Source organism: Onychostruthus taczanowskii, unplaced genomic scaffold, assembly GCF_017590055.1.
Source record: "Onychostruthus taczanowskii isolate IOZ18803 unplaced genomic scaffold, ASM1759005v1 scaffold16, whole genome shotgun sequence".
NCBI lineage: Eukaryota > Metazoa > Chordata > Aves > Passeriformes > Passeridae > Onychostruthus > Onychostruthus taczanowskii.
In genome coordinates, this window is record NW_024498795.1 from 1576524 (window position 1) to 1604235 (window position 27712).

At 35.8% G+C, this 27712-nt stretch overlaps 1 protein-coding gene across 1 annotated transcript in view; it reads right to left on the reverse strand.

Moving 5' to 3' along the window:
- Window positions 1–27712, reverse strand: part of DOK6 (docking protein 6) — a 239576-nt gene that overhangs the window by 102376 nt on the left and 109488 nt on the right. The window contains exon 3 of the mRNA XM_041399372.1: window positions 21812–21926. Within this exon, the coding sequence (XP_041255306.1) occupies window positions 21812–21926 (115 nt within the window). The remainder of the gene's footprint in view (window positions 1–21811; window positions 21927–27712) is intronic.

Here is a 27712-nt window from a genome sequence, read left to right on the forward strand (position 1 = left end):
CACTGTCTATTAAACTCTTGTCCATTAAAGCAGCAAGAAGCAAAGTTCCCCATATGCAATGCTGCTTGAGAAAGTAGTTTCCATACAGAAACAGAACTCTGACAACTTGTTTGAAAAACGAAGAGTCTATGGGAAAATGAATAGCCTAGAAGGAAGGAATTTCCTTTGCTCCATATTACTGCCAATGTAACTACAGGACATTTGTCTTCCTTTTTTTTCTTCATGAAAATGGCAATTTCTGCTATTAATAAGAAGTGTATATCACCTTAGTCTGTGATTAGTCCTACAGAAATGAATAATGCCATTGCAGGAAGAAAATGTGATTCAGTGGATAAATTAGTCCTTGAGGGTAGAGTTATAAATATTCTTAAAAATTATGTATTCTACTTCATGCTGGAGACTAGCAGCTCTCATTATACCACAAATGTTTATCAAGTCTTAGTATGTCCAACAGATCAACAGTGAACTGACATCATTACTCAAAAATATGCCTGGCAAAATTTCACTCTCAATTCAAACTTTCTTTAATGTTCAAACTTTCTTTAAATTGCAAAGAAAGAATTATGAAAACCTGCCTAAACATAGAAGAAACATTTACATTTTGTCTGAAACTAATGGGCCAGTAACAAGAATCTGACGTGGGAATTATACAGTTCCCCAGGACTGTCAATTCATACATGTTTCAACTGTTATTAATGTTAAATTGCAATGGCATGAAAGTAAAATAACCTCAGGCAGCGTGTCAGTAGTGGGAATGGCATAAACACCATCAGTCAAGTGTCCAGAAAAGGTCTGTCACCAGGAACGTAACACAAAGAGGATGCTATCACATCAACTTTTGCTGCTACCCCATTACTGGCAGTCAGCAATAGACTTTTTCTAGCTTAAAAATTGGTAGCATTTCAGATTTAGTCTACTCCCACAACATTTTTATTCCTCTTGGGAAAGTTATAGTGCTGGTTTTTAAATGAAAGGGAAATTTAATACCTCTTGTGCAAATGCAAAGTATGCCTCCTTTCCATTTTCAAGTGCTTAAGTTATGGTCTAGTAAGGGAATCCAATACCCAAATAAACAAATTCTAGGTACAAATCCTAGGGTTCATCTCACTTTTCTTTTTCAATACCCTAAATATTCAATTTTATCTTTGAAGTATTGACAAATCTTGTCACTTGAAGATTAGAAATATTGCTAGATAACTCAAGTAATTTTAAGAGTATTAGTCTCTTTTACAAAATCAAGGTGAAAAGGACTATTTTCAATACATAGAAGAAAAACTACATACTATTTCCACTCTATGCTTCATTGCCCTTATGCCTTTGAATATATAACTTTCACTCCAGCCATTTGAATATCCTCTGCATCAAATCATTAGGAGCAGACAGCAACTAACACACTTGGAAGTTTTAGCAATCTCCCTTCTTTTCTTTGGCTAAGCATGCCTAATTAAAGCAAGACTCAAGTTATGAATACTTAAGATTTATTAAAAGTTGTGCAATTTTGGCCAAGCACAGAGAGCAGTGTTATTGTTGCCCTCTTCCAATGTAAAAAAGTTAGGAAATTTTTCCTGGATGATACTATACATGACTTTCATAATAACAAAGAAAGAATAAATGTTTTTCTTTCTGTGTTTCCATTGCCAATGCAAATGCAAATTTTTTCCCCCAAACTCTAAAACTATTGTTTTTGAATATGTGAGTCCTTGCTACTATGAGAGTCAAGAAGGTTTTTATGGCACTGGAAGTGTAAAGAAGCTCATTCAAAGCAATTACTGACTAAAATAATCTCTGAGATCATAATGCAGTATGTCCTTTACTTGATTCTCAGTTGCATAAAAACTTTACTCCGAGGCAGAACAAAGTATTAGTTCAAAATGACTCTGTGTCTTTCACTTTATTCTTGGGGGTTTTTAATGTGGTGCTACTGCAAAGAAATAAATCTTAAAAGTTCATAGTCTAGAGTTAGTACCAAAGGAAATGTAATTAGAAAAGCCTTTCTCAAATTTCACATCTACAGAATTTAAACCCAAAGGAGATTATTTTTTCATTATCAATTTCTTACTCTCATTTTAAACTTGTATCTTTTATTCCCAGTATAAAGTGGAGTTCTACATTTGATATATGTAAACATTATTTAAATTAGAAAATATTTAATGACAATGGACATTCTTTGAATGTTTAGGAAAATAGATGATTTCCATCTATTTCCTGTAAATAACAGTCTTCCAAAAAAATTGTATCTAAAATAGGAAATTTTAGATTACTGGGTTTTAACTATACACCACTGAGATCTCTACATCATGATCAATAAGTAAGAGACACAAATGACTACCTGAGAAGATACAGATGCTTGAAGCTGAAACTCATAATCCATACTTTCATTACTTAATAGGATATTTTTTATTTTTCTTTTTTAATTCAATAGACTTCTAAGATTCAGAAAAGTAAAAACATGTCCTTTGCTGAACCATCTTCAGTAAATAGATCCATCTTCAATTATGTGTCGTTTTCTTGCAAGAAAATAAGTCATGACAAATGCAATCTTACAGAAAATACCAAGATTAAATCACTGGAAACTTCAAGAGCTCTGCTGAAATGGTTTAAGGCATGTTAACTGGAGACTCACAGACGAAAGATTGCTTTATTTAAAATCTTTCATCTTTATTTAAGGGTAAACAACTCATCATGAAAGTATAGAAAATGTTTAAATTTAATATTTTGAACCATATAAAGCAAGAACTGCAGCAAAAGATTAGGATTTAGGTCTGTAAATCAGAGGGGCTGATTAGAGTGAGAAACAGTATCTACAGAAGATGTAGCTGTAATTAATGCACACTGGTGATCAATTGCCCACTAACAGTTTACTTGTGAAGTGAATTTTAGGCACACACACAACTAGAGGGGAGGGGAAGGATTATCCTTTCCTTGACAGAGGAGATGAAGTCACACACTGGCAAAGACTGGTCTTCTGTGCTCCCTACTGAGACTCTAGGCAAAAGATCCCAATTTCTCATGACTTAGGCTAAACTCAAATCCATGGCTGATACCTTTCTGTGGAGAAAGCAATCTAGAAAAGTCTACAGAGAAATGAGTTTTAATGGCAGGGACGAGAAAATTGATCACTGTCATTTGAAAAGGAGTTACTCAGCACCATCAGCACACTCAACTAATGGGCAAAAGTATAATTCTTATGCTGCCATATGCCTTTCCTATTTTCTGCATTAATAATTTTAAATGAGAAAATTGCTGACTTAAATGCTGCTCTTCCTTCTGCTTGGAGTGGCTTCCTCCTAAGTTTCACTGCCTTAAAAAAAAAAGAAAGAAAAAAAGCCCTTCTTAGTTTTGAGGTGAGTCTGAGCAGGGGTTTACTAATTTAGTCAAAACAAGTAAGTATGACTTTACGTTTTTTTTTCCTGCATCACAGTCTTACAATGAGATTATAATAACAAGCATGTAATAAAGAGTTACTATACACATAATTCTGTCCTTTTTTTTTTTTTTCTTGAATTGGATAAGGCTAGGAAGACAATCATTATTCTTTACATTTTCACAATAAACCTTAACATATGTCTTTTCATGGAATTATTATAAAATATATAATTAAAGAAATTAGTTTTCATGACCAAAACTAGTATTGCAATATAATAGATTGAAGCATGATTGAAAAAAAACTTGTTGTACAAATGACAAGTAGCATTTTGGAGAAATAACGCTTTACTGAGCTAGAAAGAGAGAAACCTTTTCTTTTTATATCAGAAAAAATGGACAACTCCATTTACTCCCTTGATTTGATCTCTCATGAAGCCCAAAGTTTATATCAACAAATACATGTATAATGTTTCTAAGTACAAACAGCCAGATCTGAATAAAGATTTTTACAAATATGCTACCTCGAGTTATAAATCTGTAGTTTTTCATTGTGACCTCCATCACAGAAAGCATTCATAATACCCACTAGAATTCAAAATAGCCTTCATCAGCATACATACAAATTTTCACATGCTGCCAACTATTTGATTCACAAAGGAGATTATAGCTTAAAAAAATAAAATTACTTGAAATCTCATAATTCATGGGCTACCACTATTTTCTTAACTTCTCAGGCATGCAGTGACAAACTGCCTATAAAGTAGATCAGCAAAACAACATGCAGAAACATACAGCTCTCCTTCCAACTTCTTCCTCCTCACATTTCTCCTACCATGATCATAGACTTTATAAGTTAGCCTTTAGATATTAAGATGTTAAGTTTTTTTCACTTAGATTGCTGTCTTGCACTATAAATTCTTATTATAATCATGTCTGCATTTTAATTAAAATTACACATATTGATAGGATATGAACCCAAGGATATATCCAGACATCAAGAAATGCATAGCAGGGCATTGCATTTGAAGGAATAGTTAATGACACATATTATTCCTAGAGTTCCTTTCCAGCTGGTTCTTAACCACAGTAAACTATATCTTCATCTAAATCATATTTGTACAGAAAAATAATAAACACTTCCCAGAAATAACAAACTCTTCCAAGAAAAAACAGGATGATTGCCGATATGAAATGCCATATGAGAAGAAAACTATTTATACCCAGCACACACTGGAAATATTGTCAGACAAACATAAGGTAGGGGTTATGTACATATCTGAATATTGCTGATTTCTACTTTATTGCTGGTGAGCATGATGATACAGCAGCAAGGACAGCATTTATTAGCAGGACAGTACTGCTATATTCAGTGACATATGCTGGGAGCACTGCTTCTTGCATCACACAGATGTCATGGACATTGTACTAAACTTGGAAAAGATTCACACTGTCACTGAGCAGCAACATTTTGGAATTACATTGGCTTTTTAAGTTTCCTGCATTAATTCATTTCCATCACTAGAGAAAAAAAAGCAGAGATAAATGTCAGGCTGTCTATTTAATTCCCTTCTTATTTTTTCAGCAAGGTGATTGCAAGCTATAGCAAGGTTTAGGCTACCCTCCTTAAACATTTAAACAAACTTACCATGGTAATATTGTTGATGTTTAAAATATAAAGCAGAAGCTACACAGCAAGATATTTTGCCATTCTTACTGGATTCATTTTTATAGAACATAACACATTTCTGTCTTCCTAGACAGGTTAACTTAATTATCTAGAGGCTTGTCTGTTAAGCACATTCAAATTATCTTTAATTTTACATTTATTATTTATATTTATTTCATAAACTCACAGCAAATTCTCTGATTTGATTATTTGAATTTCTAGGTCCAGTCAAAATTATCAGTAACAGATGTAATATTGATTTCATGTTTTATTTATAGAATATAAACTTCAGAGACAGGATTCATTTTTTTCCCCCTTGAAACTGAAACCAAATGCTAAACTACTGACAGGTCTGGCCAGTGAAGAACTTTGTAAAGGAGACAGCCAAATTCACACTGCCACTGAGCAAGTACCATTCTGAAATGGAGTTGATTGTTTTCCAACAGAAGCACTCCAAAGGGGTGTCTTTGGGAGATACCTTATAAAGTCCTTCCCATTTATGAAACAGAGATAATTTATTTTAGTGAGCCATTGCTCTTATTTAGAAGGTGATGAAATGGTCCTAATTCCCTTTTCCTATTCACTAATCCTAAGCTTGCTTAATTTTTCTGCTAACCAATAGGGTTATAATTTTATCCTAAATATAGGAATATTTTAAAATATGTCTAGTTTACAAACAAATGATTCTATATAATTGGACAGTTAATATTATTTCATTATTAGGAAAATAACAATAATATGTATGTATTTTAACTCTAAAACTACACACATTTTTAAGGAAAGGCTTGGGTTTAAAAACAAACAAGGAACATTAGATTAATTTTTCAACTTTGCCTTACATGATCATGAAAATGCAGGCTAAATACTCCTTAATGCTACCCAATAAAATGATAGTTTCACAAGAGCTACTAGTAATTTTATGTTGCTGGATTAAAAAAAAATTGATTGCAAAATTAAGTCCACATCCAGATCCTTTTTCTTGAAAAAATAAGAAATCTCCCACATTTTTAACATGTACAGCTGTCCTGAAAGTTAGCAGACCTAATGTTCTATCCTTAAGAAGCAGACAAACATTCCTCATAATTCCAGTTAATATGCAGATTTCATTTCAGAGTAAACCTCTAATCATCATAAGACATTAGAAGACTAGTACATGTCATATAAATTTTATTGAATATGAATCTTAACCCTCTAACCTATGCCAGAACACTATATGAATGTGTTATTAATATACTTGGATACATTTAGAATTATTTGCATTACTTTTGTGACCAGAATTGTTGATTCTGACTTCACTATGGCATGAAGTGAGTGATCGGTCAATTTGAATTAAGAAATAAAGAACTCCATCTAACATGAAGCAACTCTAAACCTGCTTGATTTGTAGTAGAACTGCCACAATAGATGGTCATCAAAACCCATCAAACCGCACTGCAAGTTTGATCCACCAAACACCTGGAAAACTCAAACCCAATATGATGTTTATTTTCTCTTCTGGAACACTTACAAATTGATAAAAACTGAATCTCCATTACTATAAGAATTTTTCATAGCAATTGTAGCTGTTTCAGCAGGAGGTGGAAATTAATATATTTGTCATCATTAACACCTCACTTGCCTTATTTTCACATTAATACACTATTTTATACATTTGAAAACAAAATGAGAAACAAAGCTCACTAAATGACTGAGACCTCAAAGACAACAACAGCTTCTCTATGCTTGTTTTCCATTGAATTATTTCAGTTTTAAACTCAGATTTTGCAAGGAAGATTTAGAAGCAGTTTGAAGCAGTTTAAATAATTTAAAACTTTAAAAGTAGACCAGCTTTAGGAAAGGTATTGGGAAAAAAGAAAGCTTTTTTAAAAGCAAACAGGATAATTTATCTACATGGATTGTGAAAACATTGTATAAGTGCTATTGAACATTCTGCAGTTACAGAAAACACACTGATATTTTCCTCCTTCATTGTAATCTACATATAGAGAAGACTGAATTGCTTTAAATGCCATACTGATTTGAAGAAAAGCAACATATTTTGGGGCACTTTTTAAAGCCCTTTAAAACTACATTAAGCAATGATTATGACTGATAAATTTGGATTATTTAATTAAACTTCTTTGGACATCTGAAGCTCAATTTGCTTCTTGGCCTTACTTAAAAAAAGAATTCCAATAATTTAAGGCTGAACATCCCAAATTGACTCATTCAGTAAAACTGACACAGGAAATAATTTTTATTTATTTACCAAGGAAAAGGACATGTCCTGTCTGAAAAATTTATTACTGCCTTGCTTGAAATTGACACTCAGGATCACTAATTACTGTAAACAGAAGAATCTGAGCTGTCTGGGAATACACTGGTTGGTAACTGGAATATCTGCAATTGGTGTACTAACGATTCATTTGCATATCTACCATATCCAAGGCAGTCTTCCAAAATCCAGGAAAAGTGAACAACTTGAATTTTTGAAATTTGGACTTATTTCTATCTAAAATTTATTTACTTATGTTCTTTAAAGTAAGTCATCGTTTAATATGTTTTCCCCTTAAATATTAGCAGAGAGATTAAAAAACTGAATGGGCTGTGGCAATGCATTAAACAGCTTTGCTCTGCAGGTATAAAAACTGGGACAGCTTTAGAAAGATTTTACAAGAGTCACATAAAACCTTGTCTTTGCCTATCACTACATACCTGCAGCAGTCCAACACATTGCTCAGCCTTAAAATTGCTTTAGTTCTCAACACTAGACAGCAGTGAAATGCAGATGTAGAAGCTTTACTGATCACCCTGGCTGCAGTGGCCATTCTGATTGCCCAACAGCCCATGGGGCTGTGCTAATGCTGGTACCACTAGAGGTTGGGGCAAACTCTCAAAATGAATGATGGATGGACAGCGAACACTGAATGCTTACCTTTAGTTTGTTTTGTTATGGTCTGGTTTGATTTTTTTGAATGTACACAAATTTGTCCAAGGTTTCCATGCTTAGACTCTATGTGAAATAGAATATCCAATGCTGAATACATGGTCAAGTGCACATAAGTAGCACACAAAAATTTCTGTGCTCTTTTACACATACTACTCTTCTCAGGTTGCTTTCATTCACTGACAAAAGTGTTTCAAAAGACCTTAAACTGTTAACCTGCCAACAATCCCATATACCTTACACACCATAAGTAGCCAAATGTAATGCAAGCTGAATAGTGACAGAGAATGAAAAATAGATTGTGTGTTTTAGGTTTGAAGCAGTAAATTACCATGTTCTTCACTGAACTCTCCCCAGGCTCAGCCAACCATACATCATTTGTCAATACTTCAAACTCAATCTATAAATTAATGCCATGAGTTTTGTGCTGTCACTAAATGTATGCAATTCTCAGGAGAGGTCAGGAACTGCAGAAATAATCTAATTTTATGAGTTGATACATTTTCACAAATCCCAGGAGATCTGACCTATATTCCATGTAGATGATCAGAAGCCTTTTTATCTCAGCTGATACCTGCATTCCACTCCAGTGTTAGCAAACTTGTGGACATCAAATGGGGTTTTACACTAATCCCAAAGGGAAAGGAACTATAAATATGCTCAAACACAATAGCTATAAGTTAAGTAATTGTATCTTCTATTAGCTTTAGATAAATTTTTAAAATGGAAAAAAAAAAAGTGGAAAAAAGGAAACAGACTAGAATTTCACCTATGTACATCTCCACTGGCATATTAGTACCAAGTCAGTAAGGTCCCATACCAGTACTTTCCAGAAGAGAAGACTGAAAGGATTAGGAGATTGAGTGAGTGATAACCAAAGTACACAGATACATTAAAAACCTGAGAGCCTTAGTACTGCTATTCTGAATAATAAAAGAAAAGCAAGAAGGAATAATGGAAGGCAGGAGGAAAGAAAAGAAAAAGAAAGAAAAAAAGAAAGAAAGAAAGAAAGAAAGAAAGAAAGAAAGAAAGAAAGAAAGAAAGAAAGAAAGAAAGAGACAAAGTCATAATAATCATATCATTATCTTAAGCTTGCTAACAATTCCTTGATACACTAATATTTTTTTTTTATATATGTAATGGGTTTATATGGCAAGATTTTTGAGGTGTGTTGGAGAAGTGGTTTCTGTAAGAAACCAGCACAATCTGCCCTAATGTTGAACAGAGACAATTCCAGCCAGCTCCAAGGCAGACTTGCTTCCAGACAAAGCTGAGTCTATCACCAGTGTTGATGGTGCCTGTGTGAAAAGACATTTAAGGAATGCTAATGTATGATAGGAAAGAAAACATGAAACAGCCCTGCAGACACCACTGTGAAAGAAGGAGTGGGAAGATGTGCTCCAGGTGCCAGAGCAGACCCCTGCAGAGACAAAATATTATGAACTGACTGCAATCTTCATTCCCCATGCCCTTGTGCTGCTCAGGGAGCAGCCGGGAGTTAAGTTGAACCTGTGATGGAAGAGGTGGTGGAAAAGTGGTTTCAGATATTTTTTTTGCTGTTCATTATCTTACTCTGTTGCTAGTTAGCCTAAGTCTGTTTTGCCTGTTTCACTATCTCACAAACAACTCCCTGTACTTACCTTGACTCATTAACTTTTTATTGTGTCTTCTCCTCCAGTCCTGCTGAGTAGTGGAAGTGAGAGAGCAGCTCAGTGGGCACATCCAGCCAAGGTCAAATCACTACAAGATAACCACATAATCTACTCTCTGCATTCTAGACATGAATATTGGAAACAGAGGTAATGCAGATTTCTTTTACCTAATAATACAGCCTGGATATTGCCATTGAAATGCCCTGCCTCCTTGCAGGTCTGTCGTCCTGTTTCCCAGTAAGAGCAGGTGATGATGTTTTTGTATTGCCTCTACTGCAAACCAGAGGAGAAGCATGGGGAATTTGCAGAGACCTGATGCTTTCCTAACATAAAGCTGCACTATTTGCAGACTAGAGCTGGCTTGCAGCCAAGACTGGTTATATCTAGGCATGAAGACATAAACAAAAAATTCTTTATTGACTCTTCTCATCATCTGCCAATGAAAACTACAACCCTTTGCAGATGACATACCTTAACAAGATGCTAACATTTCTTCACAGTTTTAAGAGGTAAGTCTGAAGACAAGTGATGATTTGCTCTAAAATGTGTTTTTCTTAGAGCTGGTTGAGACTTTTCTGAGCAAATCCAGATGCATCAAGACCTAAATCACTGCCAGAAAACTACCCATCTGCCTGTCTGCCTGGCAGGCTGCTTAAGAATCCACAACTTCAGCATCAGGTGCAGTTGTATCACGTTGATGGGGGTCAGAAGCCTAAAGACTGGGGAAGGATAACTACTCTGATAATACAGCTTTATAGCCTTGGCTGAATTTTGAAGGAAAATGCCTTGCTTGAATTTCTCTTCTACGAGAACATTCTTAAAATCTATTTTTAAACTGCAGTATTTAGAACACAGGAAGTTATAGATTTGAAAGCATACAAATATACACTATTACATTTTGTAGTGCTAAGTGCTAGAAATTAACAGTGTAGGAAAGAAATTAAATCAATTTGTTCTGGCTTTACCAAAAAAACAAAAAACAAAAAAACAAACAAAAAAAACCCCAAAAAACAAACAAAAAGAAATACCAAAAAAAACCAAAAACAAAAAAAAAACCAAAAAAAAAAAAAACACAACAAAAAAAACCCAAAAAAAAAACCCAAAAAACCCCTACTTAAAATACTAACTCTTATTCACCTTTTTTCCTAAGTACCTATCACAGCAGAGGCCCTTATAACAAATTACTCAGTTAAAGAACACCACATGGGACAGACTAACCAAGATGGAAAAGACAGACTTTTGTTCCAGCTTCAACTACATACACTATGCCATTCTCTTTTCAACCAGATATAAAACTCCTGATGTACTTTTGTTTCTTTTAATTATATTAAAAAAACCCAAAAGAAGAAAGGTATAATCCACCAGGAAATGCCCTCAGGTTGCACCAGGGGAAGTTTAGATTAGATACTAGGAAAAATTTCTTCACTGAAATGGTGATCAGGCAGTGGTATATGCTACCCAGGGAAACGGTGGAATCACCATCCCTGGAAGTTCAAATGTGCTGTTTGTTAAGAATTCACTTCTATGATCAGCCTAATAAAATCAGGGTGAGGTAACTAAAAACCTGAACAGCATGTGGAAATAGCAACCTTAAGTACAATGATGATGGCAATAAGTCTTTTAGAAAATCCCACAGCCTTTTATGTTGTGGAAAGTAAGAAATTACCTTGCCTCATGTACAGAAACAAATACTTATTGTATCTGTTCTACAAACATCAGAGTGTTTAGTAACATGGATGTTTAAAAAGTAATTTTAAAGTGAGGACATGAAGTTTGCTTGTAAACTTCATCCTTTTCAAGCACAATGTGTTGTTTCATGGCGTGACTCAGTATTACAACCCCATACATGGATATTTTAGTAAAATTAGATTCTATATCCACATATATATCTATAGTCAATGTTTAATATAGAGGAAAGTTCTCTGCCTGAGATTTTTTCCAAACTTTGACACATTCATTTGTCATCCAGTTAATGAAGTTATCCGAGTCCTTCATCTGCAAACTACCAATTACAACTCAGAATATGAGGAAATTTTATGCACAAAACTCATCAAGATTCTCTGACTGTTTTCTGTAATCCTTTAATTATTGCATGTGAATGCCTTTTGGCAGTGTAGAGCAGGCCAATATTTTTAAAAACCAGGTGCAGATAGCATGAAGGCATGTTAAAATAGGTTGTGTCTTATTGCTTTACCTTCTAATAAAATGTGTTTACAAGAGAGGAAGTACATTTGGACTTTCACACTTACAACATGATTAAAAATTATTCTAACTTAATTTATGGCATGAATTATACAAAACGGTCTCCATATCTTTGTTTCATAGGACCAGAAGATATTTAAGGCACAGTACTTTTATCAAAACCACTAAGAATCTCAACATGAGATCAGAAAGAAATCCTGTTGTACAGAGATGCACAACATAATAGCAATTTCAGATTTCAGTTTAAGGTAAACAGCCAGAGGTGAAGGAAAACCTTTTTTTTTTTAGCCAAACGTTAGACCATGTTGTTCTGCATTTTTATGGGCTTCTGTCATCTCACTGACACATACTTTGTTCTAGTATAAAACATAGAGCTTGCAGATACTAAAATGTTCATTGATTTTAAACAGCTTACAACACTCTCTCTCCAGTGCAAAAATCCAAACCAAGAAGTGAGCAACTAAGACACTTTCTATTAAAGTCCAACAAACTATTCTACAACTTCACATGCCTGAAATCCTAGACTTCAGGATCACTAATCCACCTCCATTCCATGCTTATTTGGAAGGGCAACTGTATCTCTTGAACTTCCAGGGCAGAGGCTTTGAGACTCATGAATTTCTCCTAGTAACTCTAAATTCACAATTCAAGACAGTGCTGACCTTGCACCATCTACCAGATGAAGCTGAAATCTTCTTGATCTTCTCTCTTTGTCTTCTGAACTTGCTGCAGAGTTTCTGCAGGCAGGAATTTTTTTTTTCTGATCTTTTACTCTCAAGAAGTTCTACATGCACTCTAAAATAGATAATTCATCATTATCTTAGCTATCTTCTTTGTATTTTGTTCCTATGGGAACAGTTTATATTTCATATAAATTTCAATACCTTCAAGTAAAACTGTAATAAGGAAAGAACTTATAGTGTCTACACTTCAATATATTTGTCCAGGACAAAATAATAATACTCCTCTACTTAGGATCATAGAATGGCTTGGCTGGTCAGTAGCTACCAGGGTCCTCATTTCTACCTTTTGGAAAGATGGACACAATATTTCTTTACTCCCCCAGTCACCTGAGACTTGAATGCCATGACTTTCCAAATATGGAGAGCATCTATCCAGACCCACTATGTTAGACACTATTAAAGCATCTCCAGACAAGTTTACAGTATGTGAACAGCGAGGGCAACTGAATCCTTATCACCTCTGCAATTTACACAACTACATAATCAAAATTCAGGGAACCAAAACAAATTTCAGGCTCCAAAGGTTTTGATTTTCAAAGTCTAAACTTTAGGGTTTCCTATATTGAAGTTTAAGAGCAAGTTTATCTTCCTTAATTCCTGCATTTAGGAATTTACAGCTTTCCTACTTATTTTTTCAGAGCACCTGTGCATGCTCCTGCTGAAAGTTGACCTTATTTCCTTCCTGTGCCACATTTGCCCTATAAACTGAGAATGCAGCAGTGTTCCTAGCTCAGGGCCCTGCATGGAAGAAGTGCGGAAAAGATGGTGTGTCTACTGTTTTCAAATTTAGCATTTTACTAAAAAAAGTTGAAAATATGAGTTTGTCTTCCCAAAATATCACTTAAATAATTTTAGAACTAAGTCTGCAGTCAATTAACAACCTAGAAGTGACTGAAAAGGATGGAAAGCAACAGTGTAGAACCTGTTCCATCAACAGCTATGCGCTGAAGATGAAGCATAATTTTCTGCATTCATTCCATTTACCAGTAGCACGTATTACCAGTAGGTGTCAGAAAATTGCAACACTGAAGTTCAGATAACCAAGAAAAATGAGGATCAACTGGCAACAAAGATCAATGAAAGGCAGAATCCAAATATTTCTACTTTACATATGTTAAAGTCAGAACAGAGATGCCTATTTATAAGCAAAAAAAAAAAAAAAAAGAAACTCAAACTCATCAATACTGAAAAGGAAACTATTTGTCCAGAACAAAAGAATATGTATTCTAAGTAAATTTTAACATTACCATGACTCAGACTGAATTTTGCCCTGAAAGTGGATAGTGTCCCAAAAATTGTGATAAAAAGAATCCAGAGCAACACATTTAACTTCATGTAATGCCTGTCTTTTCACTCTTTTTTAGATCTCAGACATTGTGTTACGGAAATGAGAGCATGCTTCTGATCTCCAATGAGCCATGTGCTTTCTGGAGAGTGCAGGTTCCTTTCTCTCTCCGTATAAGCAAACAAAACCAGAAAACAGAAAAGCTGGGGTCATAAATTTTCATATAACAATCCTTGACACCTTAAAAGTGAAATATACTATGTTTCAGAATAGTTACAACTACTTGGGTTTATTTGTCTGCATCCAAAATGTGAGCTTTGTATTCTTCTTTCCACTGCCCAAACAGTATTTAGGAAGCTGTTCTTCACTTTCACTGCCTCCATGATCCTGGAGCTTCAAAGTCACAAAAATAACGGCAAAAACAGGAACTTCAGTGTGGTTATTTTAAAATGTCAATATTAATTTTATGTTTAAGCTTTATTTTTAAAGCTTATATAGCCATTTGTATTGTTGGTCATAACAGCAAGTATGAGCATTGATGCTTCATCTCAAAGTCTCAAAGATTCACAGTAATTTTAATGCAAAAGATCCAGGCTTCTCAACTGTCAAAGGATACAGTAATATGAATTGCATCTAATCCTCCACTGATATCAGTTAAGCTCTTTTAGCACATAGTGGTTTTGCCTGTGAAAACTATCAAGGTGAAAAAGCCCATGATTAGTAGTAGTTTGCCAATAGTCCAAAAGCTTTTTCAGTACAAACACGTAATAAACTTGTTCCTTTTCAAATGATACCACCACTGTATTTTTTTAAGACAAGAAAGCAACAACAACAAATGGCAAAAACCATTTAAAAATAAAAATATGTATAAACCTAGAAGAAACCCACATTGCCACTTGACACCAACAGACTTCCAATTTCAACAAAGTAAAACTTTTTTTGGAGAGCTATGACAAAACTTGATTATCACAGCTTGAGTGCACTCAAAAGAAACAAAACCAAGAATACAGGAGAAAAAGCCTGTTTATGGTGAAGGTGTATTAAAAAAAGAGTTTTATCAAGGTAACCATCACAGAAGCAAGACATTCAAGAAATAAAAATGAATTGAGCCAAAACAACCACATGAATGCATAAATCCCTCAACCAGAAGTTTCAAATAGAGTAACTGATAGACACTTTGCAATAACCCAATTCTTCCCCAGGACTTGAATAGCAAAAGTTTTAAGGAAAAGCCAAGGTATAACCTCTTAAAAATAATGAGGATGTTTCTTGGTTGTAATGACTCTAGAGCTGCAGTTTATGCATGCTGGGAAGAAAGAAACCCCTTCAATTAATCTACTTCTATACAGAGTGGGGGATTGTACTGAAGAGAACACAGGCAAAGGTCAGTATCCTAGGGGGTGTCTGCTTTGCTTAACAGTGGCAGTTTTAAGATTTCTCTTAATTTTGCTCCTTATGTCACAAATGTGATTTTGCCTCTTATGTAACAACTCATTCTTTTCTCAAATCACCAGAATCACCTTTCAGCTCTATTTATCTCTATCTCCATAATATTTTTAACTCCTCTAATTTTTTTTTTTTGTTTTTATTTTTTAAGAACTAGGTTTAAAAGTTCATCAGTTTTCATCACATTCTGTCATTTAGACATCAGAATAGATTTTACACAAACCTGTGCTGGAGGGGCCACTTAAGCATAAAATGCCCAGGGACTGGTATCATTTAGTATTTTGTGGTCATCACTAAAGGAAAAATCAAGCCCCCATATGGTCTGTCCCTGACTAGTGCAAATCAGAAACAGCATTCCTTAAAAGCTAGCAATTATTCAGGCACAATCCTCATCATGCTAGCAACTTCCAAAACAGCACCATAAAATTCTAGATTAAATCAGTACTCATGCCCTCCAATTTCATTTTATTGCTGGCCCTGCACAGCCACCATTGCTCACTGCATCACATCTACAAGTTTTGTGAGAGTTTAAAGGGCATTTCAGAGCACCTGTCTCAGTTCAGACACTAGTCTTACAGTCACATTACAGATACCAGGCTTGCGGGAAGAAAAGCATCTTTAGAGATACATGCATCCAGGCATGGCTGTAACTACACAAAAAGTGACAGCATACCTACCTGAAGGAAAAAATTCAACAACAATAACAAAAGGTCCCCAACCAAACAAGACCCAAGGCAACGACTTTTTTAGCATAGGTATCAAGGAAAGTCAGCATATCAAACCCAGCAGTTGGAATCCAGAGCTAAAATACCTTCTCCACTTGCTTGATTATGCACTTCAGAATGAAAACAAAGCCACCCAGAATTTCATAATTCTTTAATAAAAAGGAAAAAAAAAACCATACAAAAATTCCCTTAATGGCAATAACTTTCACACAATTTTCAGGAAGGCTCAAATTGAAATCATAGCATGTTCCTTGTTAGGGCAGCAGCAATTTCCCATGGTTTGAAGAAGAATTCCCACGCTTTAAAGCCTGTTGTAGGTTCACTGAGTTATAGACTACTTTTCATGTTAGTTAATCAGCCCTGACTTCTCATTAGTTTACTTTCACTGAAACAATTCTCAATGGCAATGGAGAATTTGAAAATGTTGCTTGCTAATCACCAAAGTCACAAGTTTCTGCCCCTTAGAGAAGATGTTAGAAACAGATATAGCGACAGCAAGGAGCTTCCATTTCTTCCTGAAGAGGGATAATTCTTCTTTAAAGACTTGTTATCCCATGCTTTTATTCAGGGATCTGTAGTATTAGAGATTGATTTGCTTTCAAAATATTTCAATAGGGCTTCAGAATGGAAAACATTTCTACAGCTGTTCTGGATGTTGGGAGCAATGGTGGTAATGCTGGGTAGGTGATAACAAAAGCATATGGAGGATTCTGATTTGTTTTTCTATGGAATGTTTTCATTAGCAAATGAAGATTACCAACAATTAGATGCATCTCAGATTACTAATTTGCTGAAATTCTAATGGAAATACAGGGGTTACAGCCCACCCAGAGCTCATATTTGCCAGTAGTTGCCTCGAAGACAATAAGCCAAATGAGGGACTAAAAGCTGCAGGAGCTTAGGAAAAAACACAGGCTCTGAGCCAGCACACCCAGTGAGCTGGTATCAGCTCTCAGGCTTTCTGGGGAGAACCAAAGTGTATCTTTAGAGACCTATTTTAAAACAGAATAGTATTTTATTGTGCTTAACTCCACAATTAAGAAAGCCATGTGCCAGAAAAATGTGCTGCTTTTTGGCACTTTAAGATGCACTTTAAGGTGCAGAGGAGAAATCATCAGCTCAGGCTATCAAAACCAAAATGATACCATTATTTAAAATCATTGTCTGGTACAACACTGACAAAACCCCTACCTCACATTGTTCAGTCCCTAAAATCAACTCAGTTTTGAGTATTCCTTTCTCCTGATCGCCAAAAAATTGTTGACTCTATGCTCAGCACACCTTTTGCAAGGGGTTTAATGTTACTCTCCTTCCATCTGCCTCTGGAAGTCAAGATGATAAGAAACAAGGTATCTGCTTCTGTATATTCAGAGGCTTCATGATAGAAAAATGTCCATGTTATGAAATTCTGGGGTCTTAAAAAATTGAAGACCAACCAGTTATGATTTTAGAAGATTTTTGCCTTTTGTCAAAACCACTTTAGTGTTTTTTTTACACTGAAGCCACCAGAAAGAAGAGGGATTAGTAAAGTTATTGTGTTAACCAAAGAAGTGGCAAGATGATTTGCCAAAACAAACAATAAATACAGTGTGTGTACATCACTATACACTGTGAGGCTGTAAAAGTCTCTGCATTTTTCCATATAAACCAGTGCCACTAAACAAGAGAAGAAAATTAATTCATTTTAAATAAGAAGTAAGTTCTTCAAACATTCCTTAAATTTTGTTAAGTTTCATACAGGAAAGCCAAGTACTTGGCACATTTCAACAGCAGTAAAAATGGTAACAGTTCCTTGTGAGAAGACAGAACTCACTGTGGAAATGACTTGGGAACTAAATTTGTTTTTGGACCCTATCTTCCTAGAAGAAAACAAAATATTTGGAGTTAAAGAGAGTCAGATTTTAGTCCAACAAAACTGTGTATCTTTCTCATCTGATAAATGTGATGCAGTCTATACTGCTTAGGCAGACTGAAGGCATGGAGAAAGGCAAGCTGATTGAAACTCCACTATGCTCACAGCTAAGATTTGTAGTCATTCAGAAACAGCCAGGTATTTGGTGCTTTTATAGCTCAATCTTCTCTGTATTCTCAGATCACATAAACAATAAAATCCTCTGAAATATTTTTTCTCCAGGCTGAATAAGCCTTCAGTCTCCCTTCATATGTCATGTGCTCCTGACTCTTGGTGCCCTCCCCTGGATTCACTCTTGTATGTCAATATTGTGCTGAGTGCACAAAACTGGACATGGCAGTCTAGACGTGGTCCTGAAAGTGCTGAATAAAAGGGAAGGATGACTTTCCAGCACCTGCTCTGAAGACCCTTACTAATGCTGTCCAGGGCATGTTGTGCACCACAACCCCACAGCCTTTTCTGCAGAACTGCTTCCAAACAACTGGCACAAAGCCTGCCTTGTGGTTGGGATTACCACAAACCAGGGCAAAAAGCTTTTGTTCTTGCTGTACTTCAAAAGATTTATGTAAGCCTTCATAAAGTTTATGTAAGCCATTTCTCCATCCTGTCCAGGTCCCTCTGACAGCAGCCCTGCCTTCCCAGTTTGGATCACCCCTGCTTGGTGCCACCTGCAAACCAGCTGAGAGTACCCTCCACCTCATCATGCAGATTATCAATGAAGACACTGAATGGTATTGGTCCCAGCACTGACTCTGAGGAATCCACTCCCTCCTGGCTGTAAGCTTGGCTTTACAACCTTGCTTTTTTAAGTCCAGCCTGTTTTCTGTCCACTTTTTAGTGTCTTTATCCATCCCATGCCCCACCAAATTTGGGGGCTATGCAGGAAGCTACAGAGGGTGTCAAAGACAATTACAATTAAGATATATAAGAACCACTGCCTTTCTTCTGCCAGACACCTCATCATGTCAAACACGATTTGCATATGGGAAGTAGTTTTTTCTTCTCCCATTCACCTTGCTGTCCTTCATGTGTCTATATGTGATTTGCTCCAACAGTGTTCTCAAGGACTGAGGTGAGGCTGACTGGAGTACAGTTATCTGGATCCTTGCTCTTGTCATTCTTAACAATCAAGCTCCACTAAATTTTGTATGAAATCCAAGTGATTTAAGTGATGCCTCACTATGCCTTCCTCTGCCAGGGATACTTCATCATGTTCAGGGGCTCAGGGACGTTGGAGGCCTGAGGACAAGCCTTGCAAGTGAAAACCACAGTATAAAAGGTACCTTAGCCTTTCTCATGACCCATGTCACTATGCTGACTGTTCCAGCAAGCAATAGGGCCACGCTTACTTAGCCTTTATTTTACTCCTGATGTACTTTAAGAAATCTTTTCTGTCTTGCACTTCCCTGAGCTGGAGCTTGCTGAACTCCATTCCTATGTAAATAGACAATGCCTCTGTATCCCTCCCAAGTAGTCAGTCTCTGCTTCATGGTAGGTCTGTTTTTGTGTGTTTGAGCGAGTCAGGAGCTCCATATCCATTCATACTCATCTTCTGTAAAGCTTGTAATCTGAGAATGGGGAGAACAGTTCTTGTGCTCAGAGGATGCTGTCCTTGCAGATTGGATAGCTCTCCTGGGCTCCTTTGCCCTTCAAGGATCCACAGGATCCTGCCAAGCACGTCCCTGAACAAACATCTCCCCTCATCACACTATTGATCATCTGTATCAAGAAATTGTCTTCAATCTGTTTCAGAAATCTGGATTCCTTGTGTTCAGCCTTATTGGCCTTCCAGTAGTTACTGCTGAAGTTAAAGTCACCAAAGAATTCCAATGCCTGGGACTATAAGGCTTTTTCCACCTGCCCTGAGATTGCTTAATCTGCCTTCTCTTGTTGATGAGAAGGTCTAAAGCAGACACCTACTACATCAGCTATCTTGGTCTGAACTTTGTTCTCTGTCCACAGGCTCTCCACTTGTTTGCCACTTCACCCAGGGTTCTGTCCACTCAAAACACACTTTTGTACAGAGCATAAAGGGAGAGCATCTCATACTGACACTCTGCTAGCACCTTACAGTACCACATGTGCCTTGTATTTACAGCTGGGTTCAAGCTTAAGAAGAAAGGGATGAGTGGGCCAGACATGCTGAACCTCCTTAGGTTTGTCCCTTCTTTAGTGAAAGGATTTTGAAGTCATGACTTGCTGTGACTCTTTTCAGATACACCTGAACCACAGTAATTCTAGGGAAGGAACAATTTTTTTTTAGGAAAGAAGGGGAATGCATGCATAGGCAAATGGAAAAGTTTCCACAGGACTTACTTCAGTGCTGTTGGCTGTAATTAAAATGTTTATATTCAATTATTAATCATAAAATAGAGACAATTCTACACATTAGAATTCAAAATGTGGACTAATCTAATGGTCTCTTAAAACAATTGTAGACACAGAATTTTCTATGTGTGTCTTTAAACTTAAATTAATTAACAAAAAAAGTCAACCTATCTTTCATGATGGAATATACATATAACTGTTTGCTATATCTGATCTAAAAGTTACATAATAAGTAAAAAAATGCATGACCTTGCACACTTTTAACTTCCTCCATATTTCTCTGATTTTCTTTCACTGTATTTAATTTATTATTTAGATTGTACATGTGTACATGATGCAATGTTTATATGGTAATGTTGATAGAGAATCACAGAATATCCAGAGTTGAAAGGGATCCACAAGGATCACAGAGTTGAACTCCTAGCTCTGTGCAGGGCAGTGCCAGAAGTCACACCATGTACCCAAAAGTATTTTCAAAATGCTTCTTGAACTCTGTCAGGCTGGTGCTGTCGCTACTTCCCTGTAGAGCCTTTTCCAGAGCTAAACTATCCCCAGGATGAAAAATATTTTCCTAATTCCAACCTAAACCTCCCTTGACACAATGTCAGGCCATTCCCCGGGGTCCTGTCCCTGATCAGGAAAGAGAAGAGATCAGTGTCTTCCTCTCCTCTTCCCCTCAAAAGGAAGTTGTAGACTCCAATGAAGTCTCCCCTCACTTTCCTCTTCTCCAGACCAAGAAACTTCAGTCACTTCTCATATGGCTTTTCTTCTAGGCCCTTCACCATACATACATAATGTTACAAAACCAACATATATATATATGTAGTATTATCAACATAAACTTTTAAAATGTAAAGTTTCAAATATGTCACTAAAAAAAGCATAAACTTTATCATTAAAGAATTTCCCACTATTTTAACAAATTTTTTTTGTTAAAATATACCCTAGGAACAGATGTGTACAATTGTACTTTCAAATAAAATGGTGCACTGTAATTGTGCAGTGCTCAGCGTCTCACAAGTAACTGCCTGCCATTGTGTACTCTAATGCCCAAGTCATGTTCTATGCCAGTCTAGTCATTATGCTATGGAGTCATTCAAACCACAGACTGCTTGACACCCTGCTTTAAAATATCCTGAGGTTTTAGCTGGTATTTGCCACTTATTTGCAACGGCATGATAATTATTAGTTTAGTAAGTGCCTATAGCAAAGCTTGTTAAAAAAAGAATGTTTCACATCTTGACTTAATATCATCATACAGGTTATTTTTTAGTAGGATTTAAAAGTTTAGCTGGAAACCTCCAGTCTTTAGACAATCTGCATGCAAAGAAAAATAATGGAAAAAAGAACTCCGTAACACCCCTAACACCTCTCATCATATATTAAAAAAACCCTACCAAACCCCAAAAGACCTGAACCCCAAACTCCAAAGTGTTTTGTTTACCACAAATTTCTTTAAGCTAAGAATTTCTATCTGGCATTGTGAGTTAATTCATCTGAGCCAGACTTTGATGTGTACCTTGATTTCTTCAAGCTAGAGATGAAGCACCAATTACTTACCTGACTCACACGCAAATGTCTTTGATGTCTCATCATGAAAGATAATTGCCACTGCATGCTTCTTTGTCTCTCGAGGCAATCTGGTTATATTTTTGATATTGTGCAGCTCAGTTACCTTAAAATGAAGAAAAGCATTTTAGACCAGGGTATAAATAGTACAAATAAAAATATTAACCTTAACTGCTCAGTTTTTACTATAAACTGGTTTTCCCCTGTCCTAGTTTCAGCCAGGACAAGGTTAATTTTTCACAGTAAGCAGAAGAGGTGTGTGGCAAGGCCCAGATGTTATTTCACTCCACCTCACTCATTGCCAGGGACAGGAGTAAGGAACTCTCTCTTCTTCCACTGGGGAGAAAGCATGGTGGGGAAGAGCCAGATACTGTTCCAGGCTTTTCCATGTAAATTGTTTCTTTGTCCTGCTGGTACCGTTCATTTTTCTGTCTCATTGCTGTTTCTAGCAAATCATTCTTATCTCAACCCATGATTTTTAGCTTTTGTGCCTCCAACTCTCAACTCCATTCCAAAGGAGTGGGAAGGGGAGGGGAAGGGGGGAGTGAGTGAGCAGCAGTGGGGTTTTGAGTCTCGCTGGGAAAACTAAACTGGGGAGTACCATTCCTAAACTCCTAGGGTTATTTATATTTATAAGCTTGGTAATTGGTTAAAAAACCCACATAAATAGGCAGAGTCTTTAGTTGCAAAACTTAACTCTAATAACTCTATCTCTTTATTTCCACAAAACTCTGTTTCATTAATAAGTCCTACATGGAAATAGTTTACAATGACATCAACTCAGCCTTGGGATTTTATATAATCTATTTTTCAACTTCTATACTCATACAACTTGGATCAGTTTCAGAATCTGCATCAAATAGAAAACCTACTGTTGGAAGAACAGTGTTTCCTTAGTTAAGGAAGGTAACTCAACTAGTATGTCAAGTAGTATCACTACATTTGTAAAGCTAGATCCTCATGTATCTTTAAAATGTATCTGTCATCCTCAAAAGAACTCAAACTTTCATTTTATTTTCTAAATATTTGAAAAGCTTATCAACAATATAATACTCTTGCAGCAAATTTACAACATAAAAAATTCAATCTATTTCCATTTTCTTTGGATGCATGTATATAACTACAATTAACAAAAATGGAAGAAAAATATGTTATTCCAACCAGACCTAGTGGCCCAGCCTATATTAAACTGATTAACACTTCATATTCTGATATATTTTTCTCAGTTTCTTGGAACTCTGGGAAGACTTTATCCGTTTAGAGTTAGTTTTTCTCGGGCAGGACATTTGCCTCAGGCAGAATTAATTTCCAGAAAAATGTCAACCATATAAGTTTGGACATCTATGACTACAGAAAAAATGGACTGAATGTAGGTGGAGTTTTTTTGTTTGTTTTGGTTTGTAATTGTTATGCTACTGGTGTACAGTTCCAGCATTCCTTTTTCACATGCTGAAAATAATTTTAAAGCAGAAGATATTTTATACAGTGCAGTAAAAAAATGGAACACGTTGGGGCAAAGACATTTCAATAAAATATTGATAGCAGACGAGCAGTGAAAGTCATCAAGCCAACAAAAGAAACTGAGACAAAGCGTAAAGAGGAATGTGTTATGTGCTGACGAACTTGAGACCAGAACTGAAGACTGTTCTGGAGTCTGTCTTGACAGCCTTCAGCAAAACTCACTCCAGCTCATCAATATCTTTGTTGTAACACGTGGGCCAAAAACGGATGTGGTACTATAAACATGGTCTAATGTGTGCTAAACAGGAGAATCATTCTCAGTACTGACTGATACAGTTCTGTCCATACAGCCCATGGAGCTTTGCTGGCTGAGGAACCAAGATCCAGGGCCCTGCTGCAGGCCTGCTCCCATGTTGCCAATGCCAAACCTGTGCCATCTCAGGGGCTCTTCTATCCCCAGGCTGGCACCTGGTTTTTGCCCTTATTCAATTTAACGAAGTCCATGTCAGCCCATTCGTCCAGCCTGTTCAGGCTGCTGAAAAGGTAGCTTGACTCCCAAAAGCCTATCAACTGATCCTTCCCAACTTGCTCTCTGCACATGGGTGCAGTTCCCTTATTTCCTCCAGGTCCCTGATAACAATATCAAGAGAGGTTCCAGTACAGACCACAGCAGTTCCACACTGGCTACCGTCCTCCAAGCAGGTAACCACACTGACCACTTTAATAACCAACATAACCACATAAAAACCAATCCATTAACCACAACTTTCTGGGAATGACTATCTGACCATCTTTACATCATCTAGACATCCACCTGCATAAATAATAATGTCCCTACTTCAAACTGAGGATGTCATGGGAGAAAATGTGAAAAGGCTTGCTAAAGCTCTTCTTATATCATAGATGGTGATCATACTGCTCAGGCATGATTTACCCTTGGCAAATCCATGCTGCCTTTCCTAAATATTATGTTTACTCTACAGTTCTTCCTATAGGCAGAAGTAAGACTGCCAGAAATTCTCCAGGTGGACCTTTAGTTGACTGCCAGAATTCTCTGTATTCTCCAGGTTGACTTTTTGACCTTTTTTTGGACAGAGGTGCATTTCCTCACCATTTGGTTCCTAATCCCTTATAAATTTAACTTTTGTCATGCATTTTCAGGGCTTTGTAAGAATCCACATATTTCACTACTTTTTGGCTTGGGGGAAAGAGAAGGGCTGAATAACACAAATATCCCTGTCCCATTAAAGTAGTTGCTAAAATATCTGTTGATTTTCCTTGATCCATGCATGGTAAATGAACTAATGTGTGAGAGGGCTCTTGTAATCTCCAGGAAATCCCCCAAAAGAGAGGAAAGAAAGCATTAGTAGGCAGAGGAGAGAGCAGACTCTAGAATTCAAAACCTGAGGGAACAAGACCAAATCCATACGTCATTAATGAATTTTGAAGACACAGAAGGCTCCAAAGTCAGGGGTACAAATCTACTAGTCTTGCTAAAGACAGGGTACAGATCTAATAGTCTTGACTGGGTACAGATCTAGTAGTCTTGCTAAATAAAAAGATATAAGAGCAAAATATTTAAGATAATTTGGGACAGAAAAATGTTCAGATTATTATTAGAGAAAATTTTAAAAATAGCTGGTGGTGCAATAGGAAAGGGAAAACATTGATAGGAGGAAAAGGCTCCAGTGATTCTTACACAAGCAATTTATATAGAAAGTGACATTTTCACATGTGTGCATGTGTGACACTGCACACCATGCAGATAAAAGTGCCTTAAACCTTGTTGCACTTAAAAGGGAAAATTTCGCTCTCTGGAATAGCAGAAAAGGAAATAGAATTGCTTTGAATAATGACAACAAGGCATATTAAGCCTTCTTCTAGTCTCTGTTATATAGTAGAGATCTACTCTTTTTTCTTAATGCTTGAGTGCTGCAGATTACTGAAAGATCCTGCAATGCTTATAAGAAAAGATAATAATGATAATGGAGCCAAAAATCTTACATTCCTGGCACTAAAGCTACAAAATTTTGATAGTAATTTATGTTTGAAACATAAACACAAAGATACCTGAGTACACACATATGGCTATATGTAAAGATGGTTTTTTGAGTCCTCTTATTGACCAGTACATTAATCCTGCCTTGTTTAATATAGTCACATATGCAACATTCATCACACAATTAAGAATACTGTCAGCAAAAAATGTACATACAACAGAATTCTTTTTATTTGCTGGTGGGAATTTAATGTCTGAAAGAGACAATGAAAACACTGCCAAATTCTTATGTGCTGCTTTTTGGTACCCATATGAGAGATTAAGTTGAACAACATACAAGGCAAGTGAAGAAATACAGTCTCCATGCAGGAAAAAAAAGGTATTTGTTTTAAACACATTTCGATTTTCCTTTGACTCTGAAATCACAGGACCTCCCTAGACAGCACAGAACTTCTTATAACTCCAATGTGACAAAGTCACATGAATTGCCTCTTCCAAACTCCTTGACTTTCACCTTCTTTCTTTAAGCCGAACTTCTTCAGCCATTTGTAGTATTACACAGAAATCATATTCCTCTTGTCTATCCCACCTTTCCATAAAAAGTCAGTCACCTTTTCCATAAAAAATCATATCTTACCTTTCCATAAAAAATGGACCTGTTTGAAACTACTATAAGGGTATTGTGAGACACTTATATCCTCATCAAATACTTTAGTGGTTTAACATGTGTGGCCAAAGCATTTCTGCTGGTTAAGCCTTTTTTTTCAAAAATCATATATTTCTCATTGGAATGCTTTGCTTTACAAGAACTGAAGGAAATAATTTTAGCTACAACATTTTGAGGACATAGGGAATTTATAAGAATTTTAGGAAGTATAATTTTACTGGGCAAATTAACAGAAAAAGAAATGAGAACATTTCAGGAACACAAATTTACACTAACAGCTAGAAAGGCCATATTATCAAATAAGCCCCTCAGTATTTCTATTGCTTATATAATTTTCAATATCAAATAGAGATGAATATTTGCTTCAATGTTCATCTTTTCAAATTGTACTGTATGCTTCTCTCCACGCTCAGAGATGAAAGATAGAGGCAAAACTGTGAAAGTCTATCCTCCCATTGATAAAGAATTAAGTTAATGAAATTCTGAATTCTGGATTTAATGCCAATTAAGCATGAGTCATTTCTCTACTTGCTGAACATGTGCAATTAAAAAAACACCTGAGAGTACATTATCTTGTATGAAGGAAAAGACGAACTTTGCCTTGGCAACCTGATTGCTTTATCTCAGGGATTTATAAAACTGTGGCTTAAATTTTACCTATTATTAAAAAAAACCAAAAAAAACCAAAAAAAAAAACCCCACAAAAATAAATAAGCATTTTAAAAAGGGAAAAACATATCAAAGATACTGAAAATGCAAATAGAAAACTTATAAAAATCATGCTACTTTGAAATAATTTAAAACATCACCTAGAAGATTTTAAGAATGTTTTAAAAGACTAATAAAATTTTTTAAAGTACAAAAAAGTCCCCATTTTTATGAGTAGTACATTAGGTAAATCTACTTTTTTAAGCAAGGAACATTATACCAAGATTTGCTCCCTGTGGTATTATAATGGACTTGTTTACAAAATTCAGTCTAATACATTGAAAATATTTTTGTACTTCACAACAACAAAATATCATTCTGAAACTACCTAGACCATTGATACCCTTGCATCAGTAAGAGAAACGTTAAAAAGGAAAAATTTCTGTGCTATTACATATGTAAGAATCTTACCTAGACCTTCCAAAAAAACAAAAAAGAAAAAAGTAGAAAAGAGCATTTTCGAATTATGGGATTCTGCTTCACCTAAAACCTTGTTAACACTGAAAACAACCCAAAGCAACAAAAACCTTGAAAATCAGTTTTCCTATTTCCCCCATTTGTAACTCTCTAGAACAAAAATAATTTCAACGATGAATAAAATATTGCCTCCTTAGTGAGCAAACTTGCAAAGAGATTTTTTCTAAGTTTTTATCCTTTGATTTATTCCAGTAGGTGAAATAAATCCTTTTTTATTAAGCTATGATTATGTAGTATACAAATTTTCACTACCATTAGCATGTTAACTTAGACTTTCTTTTCTTTACTAGACATTTAGTGCTGTTCTCCATATGTTGCTCAGTGTGGTATGTGCTAGGGACACAGCACCTGGACCATTTCTCAGTTCTCCTACTCCCCATCAATAATTCCTGCTTCATATGTCCATCACTCAGCAGCCCACACATACATTTCCTAGTTTGTTTTTTTTTTTTCCTACTTCTTCGTTTTTATTTTTTTATCAGTCTTTAAAACCAGTTTTGCTTTTTTTCTAGAAAGACAATTTAACACTGATTGATGAAAAGATGTGGAAGAGTTACTAAGCTTGCATGTCACCAAAATT